The 13,933-nt window shown below is 34.2% G+C and overlaps 1 protein-coding gene across 3 annotated transcripts in view; it reads right to left on the reverse strand.

The window, feature by feature from the left end:
* LOC110459045 (intersectin-1-like) overlaps nucleotides 1-13,933 on the reverse strand; it is a 65,432-nt gene that overhangs the window by 21,898 nt on the left and 29,601 nt on the right. For all 3 annotated transcript variants that reach the window (XM_021511079.1, XM_021511081.1, XM_021511082.1), the window contains exon 33: nucleotides 863-984. In XM_021511079.1, coding sequence (XP_021366754.1) covers nucleotides 863-984 — 122 coding nt within the window. The remainder of the gene's footprint in view (nucleotides 1-862; nucleotides 985-13,933) is intronic.

Genomic DNA, 13,933 nt, shown 5'->3' on the forward strand with positions numbered 1-13,933 from the left:
ACTGTAGTACCTCTGAGTCTGGAGAAGAAGATTTTTGAAATATTGGATAATTTTCCCTTTGGGGCCCCGCCCTGGCCCCAGGGGTTGGGGTAGGAATCCCAATTTTACAATTTTGAAGCCTCATCTACCAAGGATGATTCTGACCAAGTTTGAAAAAAATCCATCCACTGGTTCTTGAGAAGAAGTTGAAAATGTAAAAGTTTACGCACGACGCACGACGGACGACGACGGACGAAAAGCGATTGGAATAGGTCACTTGAGCAAAGCTCAGGTGACCTAATAATGTGCAATCACTGTGAAGTTGAAATGTACCCAGCTGTATCGTATGTTTCAAGCAACAGTGTATAACATCCCAATTTTCATGATGATTGGTTTGGTTTAGTATTGTTTAACGTCCTATCAACAGCTCCGGTCATTTGAGGACGGCCTCCCCTGTGTGCAAGATACATGAGTGTAGTGTGTACGTGTGTGTTTCGGGAGGCTGCGATATGTTCGTGGTTGTCTCATTGTGATAGCGCGGAACTGATGCCGACTTTATAGTAAAGATTCCCCAGCAGGACACCCCACCCGGTCACATTATACTGACAACGTGCGAACAAGTTGTCCTACTCCTAAATTGCTGAGCGTAAAGCAGGAGTACAAACTACCATTTTACAGACTCTGGTATGTCTCGGTCAGGGGACAGAACCCAAAGCCTTCTCCACAGGGGCGAACACTCATCTAATGTCCAAAAGTGAGGTATTGTAAAGGATGACATTAGGAAGAAGAAGCCTTAAGTTTAACAAGTAAGATTGTATTTCACGCTCCTCGTTTACATGAAACTAGAGAACCCACTGAACTTTGATAGCTACACTAAACTTACATCCAGGACGACCGACATGTCATCCATGTAGGTTATCTCCGTGTTTATCATCTCGTGGATGTAGTTCTGTCGTTTACTCTCCTGGGCAGACGTCTCGGCTAGCACTGCCGGATCACTGGACCCTGAAATATATATCGTCTTCATAGAAACTTGAATTAAAATTTTAAAAATCCTGTATTTATTCCTGTCTTATTGATTTAATTGAGCAAATTTGACACCCAGACTAAGTACAATTTAACTCATTCACCCCTGAAGACACATTTGAACTCTTCCAATTCATAGGCTGGAATAGTTCATTATGAAATTTCAGGGGTGAATGAGTTAATAACTTACAGCTACGGTAAGATTCAGTAAAGCGATCTTAGGATTTCCCGATATCATTAAAAACTTGTGATACTGACTCCTTTGTAATATATTTCAAAAGCAAGTTGGCAATGAAATGAAGGTCTTTGTTTATAGAACTTTCACTGTATAATCCAGATATTTATCTAAGATAATAAATTCATCTTTGTCTGCCCTCTTTTCTACTAAATAATGTGACAGATATGTTGTTATTCTGTATATAAAAACATCAACTTCAGATATACCTTTAGTATTTTGAAAATAATTTTGAAAAAAAACAACAAATTACTGTGGAATACAACCATAATATTGTAAACTCGATACATATACAGCAGAGTAAACCTGACCAGATCAGATTCTCGTCTTGGCATCATCTAATTCTTCTTATTCATTGCAGTCCACCCTGTCATATGGTATCCTAACTGCATCTCTGCATACTGTAGTTTTCCACATAATAAGTTGTATCTTTGTTCAACCAAAGTCCATTACATCAGAGCTGACCTTAATCTCATCACTTGTTCTAAATTGTCTAGTATGAGACTGTTTGCTTGTTATTAAAAATATTTTTGGAATCCAATACAAAAAAAATGGATTTTGGGTTTCAAAAGAGATTGGGACTATGCTTGCCTTTTATCTACCTTTTTCGTCATGGCTGTGAAAAGCCTACTTCTTGAGTATTACTTTTTGATCACATCTTAACTCACTTAACCCTTTCACCACTGTAGACCATAATGGACTCATCCATATCAATGCATGGCAGAGTCTACTAAAGTTACATACCCTGAGGTAGGGGTGAAAGGGTTAAAACTAATATTTGCTTACACTGACCTAATGGATCTTGAGCAGACATCAAAATATTTTTTGACAATTACCTTTAAGACTAAAGAAGTTAACCTTTTGTCATTCTGAAGTTTTACAGATTGTTTTCCATCTAGAATGTCTCCTTTATCTAGTGAAGGCGTATTATTGAAGTTTCTCACTAAATGACCAATTTTTTAATTGATCAATATGAAGATGGTGTTTACAAGTAATTTCTACTTTACAATTATTAAGCTTTAAACCAGTGTAAGGACCAGTGGTGTTAATTGATGGATACAAAGCAGGCAATTATATGTACATTCTGTATTATAAGACACTACATTGTATATCTAATTGACTTTTTTTTCAGAGGAGAAATAATCAAAATGTGAATTTTCAAATGTAGGTAATGTGCAGTAATGTTAGTCTTATATCATCCAATTTGAAAACCCTATGGGTAGAATGTTGTTACCTTACACCCCAAGGCAGGACAAATTCTTACAACCCATGATGACATGCTGAAGAGCATCCTCGATACTCCAGGGGTAACACACACTTTCGCTCTCTACACCCCTAGAATATGTCATAGCAAAAACGAAGGCTCGGTGTGCACCACCTTGTTGATCAGACAAGAAGTTTGATCCTTTGATGTACATCAAAATAATCTCGTGGTCACGTAACGGTAAAAATTGACAGGCTTTGAAGTCGGGCAACTCTCTTTTGTAATCTTCAAAGGACAGGTATCAGCCTAGCCATTCGTCAGTTTTTTTAACCTGAGACCAATCAAACAGCCTTCAATTTTGCTATGACATACCGGTAGTCCAGGGGTGCAGAGAGCGAAAGTGAGCGTAACCCCTGGATATCAGGGATAGCTGAAGAGTATTCCTGCATGTATATATGTTGTATTTAAAAGTTCTGATGGTAAATGTTGGATTCGTTCCGTTTTCAAGATGATAACTAGTGACAAAGACTCGGAGAACACACCACTGAATTATTTTGTTTATTACATGGTTTACAGCTAACACCAATGTTTTAAGTAACCACTGACAATCTGACCTCCTAAAGGTCGCCGACATCAACATCAGTACTTGTACAACACAGTACTGATCAGGTGGAGGGTAGAAAGTGCAAGGCTGGGCTCTAACAAAATCTGCTAATCTCACACAAAATGAAGACAATTCTATGATCATTATTTCAATATTTTTCGTAAAATTGAAAATTTTCATGCAAACAATTTATTTACTCAGCTCATCATTTGCAAATAAAATATAACACATTTTAGATGCAAACAACAATAAATGTCAGAGATCTAAAAAAATCTTATTTCGGATGAAAACATTCCTAGTTTTATCAATTTTATTAAGAATTTTCTGCACAAAATGTCAATCCAGCCAGATTTTGATTCATTTATTCCAATATACTACAAACTAATACTTCACATCCACAATAATTCTGTTTCTAAGCAACTGAGTATTGTCATATACATGTAACAATATTGAATTCATCTCTTCACCTGACAAAAAAAGAATCCTACTACGTGGTTTGGGCCCTACTGCTGTGGTTTTCAGTAGTTCATGGGCAAAGGCAGACTTAATGCAAAATTTCTACAACAAAATTGGCACAAAATCCTTTACAAACATTGAAGGTACCTTCAGCGAAAAACCGTAAAATATTATAAATCGAAACAGCAGAATATTTTCCTCAGTGATCACTGCTTCTAACACCAAAACAATCTTTCTCACAGCATACTGTCATTATTGTTTCATAAAGCGCTATCATAAAAAGGTAATGACACAGATATATTCAAAATGTATTCATTGGTAATGTGTTATTTTTTTAAAAGTACATAATGCTTGTTACAATACCATGAGCGTTTGGCAGGTCTGTAGACCGGGGTAAAGGTTTGAGAGATAAGGATTCAAATGTTGAAATGATGTACAGTATTGATTACATGAAACTGAATGAGATTTTTTTTTACAATATTTAGTACAAATTTTTACAAACACTCCATATTTCAAAAGATGTGTTCTGGCTATGATGTTAAAATGTGCCTGTGATATTCAGTAAAGTACAGTGTACTACAATGTGTTAAATAACATACAATGAACATAGAAAACATTTAACAGTTTTCATTCATATTGCACGAAGCTTCAGAGATGTTGATAACATGCTATGATAAGACAGTTGATATTTTTTCTATGTTGAGAAAACTGCTCACTGTTACTAAACAAATTATAAAGTTCCTCAAAACTTGAAAGAACCTTTAATCAGGTCATGATGTGATCTATCTATATGTCAGGTAATATTATGGATATTGAAGACAAGTTTCAATAATACCAACTGAAGGTAACTGGCCACAACAAAAAATGATACTGTTTCTAGTCTAATGAAAGTTTTATGTAATACAGGTACATTGTATTAATCCTTATGGAGGTTATTAGCCTATTATGAACCTGTGGGAGATAACACACATATTTCCCCCGGGAGAAAAGTACTCTCATCAGTGAGATAATGGAGGTTCAATTAAAGATTGTTTTTTCATTATGATATTTATACTTTAATATACAATCTTTTCCCGAATAATTGATTTTGCAAAGTTTACTAAAACAAGTTGTTGGTAAATATTGGAATTGAAAAAGGACTATTACAACAGGTATAAATACATTGTTTAGATTTATTGAAATTCATTTTTGCTAGCTAATTCGAACCTAATATGAATTATAAAGCTTACATATATAAATATACCAGGTTTCAAGAAATGTAAGCATTGAATATTAAGATTTTTTATTTTTGTATACTTACTGATGATATTTGACTGTCATATTTATCTCAATAAAATCCAAGATCAATATACAGTCGTAGCCAAAACATTAAAGTGGGAATCGGCCAATCACAATAAGGGTAACATACCAGTCACACAATAATAAATTACATTGTTATTTTGTTATGTGAGTGTACATGTTTTCTCACTTTATCATTATATGCAGATTATATAATATATTGGATATATTAGTATCTTTTCTCAATGAAGACGTTACCTAGCTAATTATGGTATCTTATTCAATGCAGAACACGTGCACTATCATATTCAATGTAGGGTGCTATTTTATTCAATGTAGGATGCTATTTTATTCAATGTAGCTAGGGTGCTATTTTATTCAATGTAGGGTGCTATTTTATTCAATGTAAAGAGTTAGGGTAGGGTGTCCCATAACTTTTCTATTTTTGTCCTCTTTATATTCATATGACGACAATTATATTTAGGGCCTCTTAATGAAGTCAGAACATTAAAAATCGTCATTAGCTAAGCAGAAAAGTATGAACATTGGCATTATTATAATCAACAGGTTCAGAGTTAAAAACCTGGAAGAAAAGCCAAAATGTTTTCTGTGAAAAACTTAGTTATAATAAACATTTTTCTTTAGTGTTTACTGGAAAATCATAAATTTTCGTGGGATATTGAATTTCGTTTATTTTGTGGATAACAAAAATCCACGAAATTAAATCCCCACGAAAACATAAATTTAGTATGATATAGATAGGGGAAAATCAGAAATCAGCGAAATATAATGTCCTTGAAACAGGCTAGTATATGAAACCCAACAAAAATAAATGATTCTACAGAAACTCTTTGCTATAATAAACTCGCAAGCAACTCCCAGTAAGAAAAATGTTGAAACAATTGGAACTCTTTGTTGTTGGAGATACATCACAAAACCTGAGGAATCTCTACATTACCACATTAAATTTGGAAAGCTATCTCATTCAATGTAGATGTTATTGAATTCAAGGTATGTCATTTATTTTTGTCCATTTAGATTACATGTGTGTTATAGCAAAATATCATATTGTGTGTCAATCTCTGAAGATTTTATAAGAGGGAAATTCTGAACATGAAATTATTTGAATGGTGAGCTTATGTCCTGAATACCAATCTGCCAAATACAAGAAGTTTCAATATTTTTGTACATAGACTATAAAGGTTTTATTTCTTGGAAAGTAATAAACAAAACATGAACCAGTGTTAATTTTCCAATCACTACTATACAAGGGATTGACCAATAAATACTGACTCTGTTTATTATGATTAGAGATATCAATAATCCGTTTTGTACACTGCTGGAGCTATGTTATATTATATGAGGATAACATATGTTTTGACATACATAACAAGTTACCATACTAGTCTGTTTTCCAGCCTGGTAAAACCAAAGTCACATTCTTATATAAAAGATTCAAACTTAACGATTACATGTGCTTAAAAACTCAATATATAATATGACAATTTCACAACATGTTGGTGTAATCAAAGATTTATATAAATATAACAGAAGTTTACAACTTCTAATTCAACACATATATATGACAAAAAAAATATAAAAGTTTGCACAACTAGTAAAATATTTATACCACAAACACTTCATCTGTCTACACAATTTTATCTTACAAACATGTAAGACAAATGACAAATTTCATTCAGAACAATTATACATGATTATTAAAACATATGCTAACACTGTGTCAAAATTATTCAACACATTCTTATACAAACTATAGCTAAAATGAAACTGAGCACAATCTCATACAAACTATAGCTAAAATGAAACGGAGCACAATCTCATAAAAACTATAGCTAAAATGAAACTGAGCACAATCTCATAAAAACTATAGCTAAAATGAACCTGAACACAATCTCATACAACTATAGCTAAAATGAAACTTGTACAATGCAATATTAATGTAAAATGTCATATGTGACATTTGATAAATGTAGTGACTAAAATGGTGCTGAATATTAATGCTTTGTACTAGGGAATGATATCGGGGTATCGGGTCCTACTCTACAGGTACCCTGTAACATATTACGTACTTCAGGGCTCTTCATACATCATTTCATTTGTAAAAACACAATCTCAAGATCTAAATAACTTAGCAATACCATAATTTACATATCTATTATGACAAAAATCCATTTTTTTAATTTCAGGAACATTATTGATAAAATCTAAAAAATTGGGCAGTTGTGTACCACGCAGAAAATTTAATCTCTTTTCTTGACGGACAGTTTGATAGCGCAAGTCTATCTGATAGTGAACAAACTTTACACCGAGGTGGATATCTACAAAGATCAAGGCTTACCCATCAAACTGCATCAAGATATTGAGTTGTGTCCTTGCAGAGTGTGATGCATGGTCATACTAAAGACACTGAACTGGGCAGAGAAACATTTCTCATGTCAAACCCGATCAAGTTAATGGTTACTGAAACATTCAGAACTTCATTCAATATCTACGACTAACCACAGTAAATATTCTCTATATATCATCAGCGACAACTAGATAAAACATTCTCCATTCTCTGTATAACAACTGTGACTATAACAAGTACTGTTAGTAAAAAACATGAACTATCTGTGACTCCTAGCATTCTCCATATAACACATGATCTGAGGCTACATATATTATAACCAATTCTCTCTATATTACCCATAACATATAACACGTGATCTGAGGCTACCTATATCATAACCAATTCTTTCTACATTACCCATACCATAGTATTGCATCCAATTGATATAGCTTGCATATAACACCGGTGGTCTAAGAACATACAGACAAACCTATACAACATCAACCCAGTTACCCTTACTGAAGTGTGTATCACACAATCCATGTATACAGAGACCATCTTTTACTACAAGTGCCTGGCTCCAGCTTTTAACAAATTCTGATATTTTTCTTCCAGTTCTCTATAGCAAAAGCATTGACTTATAAGGAAAGGAACATTTCAGAAATTGGGCTAGAGGGTAGGTTGTACACTTAACCCTTTCACCCCTATGTAACTTTAGTAGACTCTACCATGCATTGATCTGGATGAGTCCATTATGGTCTGCAGTGGTGAAGGGGTTAAGGTGAATTTTAGAATATGTAGGCATTGGAGATTCATTTGAATACTGAAGACATTTTTGTGGAAATATTTGAGTATAGTTATTGTCAAACTGGTCCTTAAATTATCCAACACCTGTGTATACTGCATAACCAAATAAATGTTCATGCTAGTATCAGTAACTAGTTAAACCTAATTAGAATTTTGTTTTTGTGAACAAAAACATATGTCTCCTAGCCAATCGACAAACTTCGGTATAAAAAATTAACAAAGGGCCATAACACTGTATATAGTGGGGCACAAGACCTAGTTCCAGTGCACTGCACACCTTCTGTGGGTGATGCATGTATACTTCAAGTTTTATTAAGATATCTTTAATGATTTAGAAGTTATGCCGTGGACAAACTTAGGTATTAAAAATAAACAAAGGGCCAAAACTCTGTATATAGTGGGGCATAAAACCTGATTTTAGTGCAAGAAATTTCGCCTTCCCATGATACATATATGGAAAGTTTGGTCAATGTAGGTGAAATAACATGGAACTTATGCTCCGGACAAACTTCGGTATAAAAATCAAACAAAGGGCCATAACTCTGTATATAGTGAAGAACGAGACCTAATTCCAATGCACTGCACACCTTCTGTGAGTGATGTAGGTATACTTCAATAAATGGTATACTTCAATTTACTGAAAATGTTGCACTCATTTGACCTTGAGGTGAAGGTCACAGTGACCTAATTCTAGTGCACTGCACACCTTCTGTGGGTGATGCTTGCATACCTTAAGTTTCATCAAGATATCTTTAACAGTTGAAGTTATGGCACAGATAAGTTGCAAATATTGAGAAGAACCAGAAGAACCAGTACTAATACAATGTGTCTCCCTTCTTTCGAAGGGGAGACATTATGACTACTGGCAGCTACCACCTACATTGTGTATTACTAATATCCAATAGTCTTTTTTACTTAACATCCTCTTTATTTTAAAATTATATGATAACCTGTCTATAAAAACACCTGTCTACTACCTGCTATAGATCATTCACATTTCACAGCAGGACTTTTCACTGTTAAGTGATTCAAACAATTTTGCTGATTTTGTTATTAGAGTAAGGCATTCCTGCAAAAGAAATATTAAGGGTCCCAAAAATAATTGAATAGCCCTGCTTTGCTATCAATTCAGGTGTATAAATTAACCTGCGTGTACACACAGGGAAGGATAACGGACAGTCTATTGTTTATTTATACCATATCGTCATCTTTACCATTTTTCACTACCATTTATAAGTTAACTTTGGCATGATATGGGTGGGTTTGTTTGCATAATCTAATAAGGGTTACATTCGTAGTCAAGGCTCACCTTTAATTTACAAATTGTTAGGTCATCTGTTTTCCAATTCATTTATAATGTTCAATGATAATAAATAAAATAAAAAATGAAAATGATTATATTTGTAATTTCCTTTCAACCAGAAATTCTGGCAAATTTATATCTAATAAGAAAACCTACCTGTCCTCAAGCCACTTTAACTGAATTACATGATTTATAATACACTAATTCATTAGACAAGGGTGTTACGTCACTCATCCCAAACAGCTACGCTAAAACCTTACTACCACCACAATTACATGGACACAACCAGTTAGATCTAGTCTGTAAACGACAGTGCCCCGTAACAAACAGTTTCTATTTTAGAGTAAGATCTAGTCTGTAAACGACAGTGCCCCTAAACAAACAGTTTCTATTTTAGAGTTAGATCTAGTCTGTAAACGACACTGCCCCGTAACAAACAGTTAGATCTAGTCTGTAAACGACAGTGCCCCATAACAAACAGTTTCTATTTTAGAGTTAGATCTAGTCTGTAAACGACACTGCCCCGTAACAAACAGTTTCTATTTTAGAGTTAGATCTAGTCTGTAAACGACAGTGCCCCGTAACAAACAGTTTCTATTTTAGAGTTAGATCTAGTCTGTAAACGACAGTGCCCCGTAACAAACAGTTTCTATTTTAGAGTTAGATCTAGTCTGTAAACGACAGTGCCCCGTACCAAACAGTTTCTATTTTAGAGTTAGATCTAGTCGGTAAATGACAGTGCCTTGTAACAAACAGTTTCTATTTTAGAGTAAGATCTAGTCTGTAAACGACAGTGCCCCGTAACAAACAGTTTCTATTTTAGAGTTAGATCTTGTCTGTAAACGACAGTGCCCCGTAACAAACAGTTAGATCTAGTCTGTAAACGACACTGCCCCGTAACAAACAGTTTCTATTTCAAAGTTCTCTGTATCACACCAGTGCTGACACTAATTATATACGGTCTACTCCACCTGTCAGTGGACACACATTTAGATTCCTCAATGAATGTTGAACAGAATTTCACAGGACATACCTTAATAAATCACTCGTGTCAATTTATTATTTGTCCCAGAAATCACAAACAAATCTAATAAAAAATTAATTTGAAAAACAAATCCTCCTTTTAAAACTATTTAAAGAATGCATACAAAATTTACAAAGATAATGTTACAATTTGAAATTTGTTTTTTTTTCAAATTTATTTTTAAATCATGTGTTTGAATTTTTCCTGGTACATCTTGTAAAAAGGAGTACATGTTCAATATGAGGTATGGCCTGTGAAAATGATATTTACTTTGTTATCACCAAAAAGTATGTCTACGAGACAAAAGAATTACACCAAAGTACTAACTCTCAATCATCTACAGATCTGTAACACCTCGGCCATTTCTAGTTCTAGTATGTACTGTGTAATTTGAATGTTCTATCCATGTATATATATCGACATGTTATATCACAACTTTTTGTGGGAGTTAAAAATCCAAGTGGACCTTGATAACTTCTTTAGTCTAGAAGGACTTAGACAATGATGACTTCAGGCTATGGGATCAATCCTGTTACTCTAGTGAATGAACTAATGTGTGGAGACGGCTGAATGAATATTGAAGCCCCCTCATCATAATATCATATAATCCTCATATCATTTGGTATATTGCAATGTCACCTATAATATATATCCATATTTAATTTTGTACCACTTACATGACAACTGTTTCACGTCATTGTGCACACTGTGCGTTAGGAATGATCAACAGATGACATTTAATTCATGAATATTTAATTGGTTAATGGTTAGATGCATGAACACAGTCTTGCATAAGTTATCACAAATCTTCTCAAAGAAGTGTTCATTTTTATCAATCATTGTTCAAAATTTTAACAGCCCATCCAAAATTATAAATTATGCTAATGATGTAGATTTGTAATGTAAGAGTTGATGAGCCACCAGATTTACTAAATTAAATGTGTCTATGGTTCAATCATTTTAACAATCCTAGATTATTGTTTACACCTTATACACAGGTGTGATTAGGTATAGATCAGAAACGTCCATTTCCCAGGCTAGTTATGAACCAGAAATACCTTTCTCCATTTAAAAAATATGTGTAAAGACATATGAAATATATGATTGTACTGAAACTCACAATCTCAGCTAATAACAAAACTGGTATCTTCAACATTATCATTCAGTGTAAATCTGATTTTGAAGTTGACACGTTCAATGAAGGAAAAAAAATCTAATGAAAAGCAATATTTATTATAATATGGTCTTAACTTTGCATTATGAGTCACCCTACAGAAATCCCATCCTCGATATCCAGGGGTTACGCTCACTTTTGCTCTCTGCACCCCTGGAATATGTCATAGCAAAATTGAAGGCATGCGGCTAGTTATTTGATTGGTGTCAGGTAAAAACACCTGACCAATCACTAGGCTGATACTTGTCCTTTGAAGATTACAAAGCAGCAATGCCCGACTTCAAAATCTGTCAAGTTTTACCGTTACACAACCGTTAGATTCTTTTGATGTACATTAAAGGACCACACTAGTCTTCTCATCTCATCAACAAGGTGGCGCACACTGAGCCTTCGATTTTGCTATGACATATCCAGGGGTGTAGAGAGCAAAAGTGAGCGTAACTCCTGGATATCGAGGATGCAGAACTCCCTATTAATCTGTGTAAAGAAGCCTTTATATATCTACCAGTTAATCTTTTTCTCATTATTAGAAAATAACGCTTGGAGTGTATTGCACCAACATCAGACACATGGTCACTTTCACCTCCTCGACACAAGATAATGAAATACTCATAAAGGGCAATACAGGCAGCTTTGCAACGTATTTTCTGAATTCTAGTCTTTGTATCAGAGATCTAAACAAGCATATCTAGTGATCCTTTCTTTAGAAAGTTGAAGGGATGTATGTATACTTTTGTTCACACACTATATAGAACAGGACAAACTAGTTGACTATGTAAAAACCAAGATATTTTCTTTATCATGAAAATACATGTATTAATAATTTGTTTGATAGAAAATTAACATTAGTCTGAACTGAATAACTGCCATGTTCTGTAAAATCATAAATTTTCGTGGGACATTAAATTTCGTTTATTTCGTGGATAACAAGAATCCACAAAATAAAATCCCCATGAAAACATAAATTTGGTATGATATAGATAGGGAAAAATCAAAAATCAGCGTAATACAATGTCCTTGAAACAGGCTAGTATATGAAAACCACGAAATTCTAACCCCACGAAAATAAATGATTCAAAAGTAATAGTTTACATCCCAGACTTGCAGCTTTATAAATGAAGTTAGCTACAATACCTGGGTAGATCTGTTGGATTCACATATCAATTGAAATTGTCAACACTGTGACAACTCTTGTTACCTGTGTGCTACTCAATGTAGATCATTAATACAAGGCTTCTATACGCAATGTTAAACACATCCATCTCCATGGTAATATGCCAGTGAGGATATCGAGAGGTAGAAAGAGAAGTGAACACAGATATGCATTCAAAGTGGATGTAAAGAAAAGAAATAGGAGACAAATATAGGAAAAAATAAATGAACAAAACTGATTACTAAGCAAATCATGACAAAACACACAAAGGTCGAGGACAGGTCACCAGATGGCTGTCTGACCCACTACTTTGTTTACAACAAAAGTCCATATGGTAATATAATATATTAGAATATCCACTCCCGACTAGACAGTTGTACTACATAGCGGTTAAACCAGTTTGTAAATGTGCATTTGCAAACTTTAATACGCTTAAATGAATAAAAATATATCAATAAACTGAAAATAACGAAAAAGTATCTCTTTTCAACATAGATGGATATCATCACTTGCATATTACCATTTACAAAATACACGGAGAAAAGTCTTCACTATCAACTGCCACAGAATGGACATATTTTGTTTGTTTTCATTTCCAATCTACCAACCACATTTTCATTAAACACTTTCTGACACCACTCACCATATTTCTCATAAATCCTTCAACAGACTTATAAGTTTTAGATGAGATGAATTGAATGGCAATTAAAGAATTTGGACCAGAAGTGAGGTTTAACAGGAATAAGATCTACACTACCTAAATCAGTATTGTTACTGCTTCAGGGAATTTCACACAGAACTGTGGAAAAATGAACCAAATTTATATCATCTGTCACGAGTCGATCGGAAACCCAAACAATGTATGTGTCATTGTCTCTTTGTCTCCCACCCGATTTGTCAGTAAGCTGTTGTTACGTGAATGTCAACCTATTGTCAGGAATTACGGTAAAAATACCCACGGTCAGGCATGTCATCAGGATCAACAAACATCTTCGCGGGAAAGCCATAACATTCACAGATAAATAGGAGTATGATATCTTTAATATGGGATTGCAGAAAATGGGGAACAAGAATTCTTGTACTGATAATTTACATATTGATGATAAGGATGAAATCTTTTGTCATGCTCATAAAACATACACCGATTATGATGGACATAGTCTGTTTAAACATATAATGAAGCCCAGAAATCACTTACATCAAGTGCACCATGCATACATTCTCTCAGACGCACCGCGACAACAGCCTAGGATTGTCAGATTTGGTTCTGAGGACAGTGTAGGGATGTGGTGATTTACACAACCAGGGAACAGGGAACAGTTGGGGGTGGGGGGTGGGGA

The sequence above is a fragment of the Mizuhopecten yessoensis genome, unplaced genomic scaffold, assembly GCF_002113885.1.
Source record: "Mizuhopecten yessoensis strain PY_sf001 unplaced genomic scaffold, ASM211388v2 scaffold9963, whole genome shotgun sequence".
NCBI lineage: Eukaryota > Metazoa > Mollusca > Bivalvia > Pectinida > Pectinidae > Mizuhopecten > Mizuhopecten yessoensis.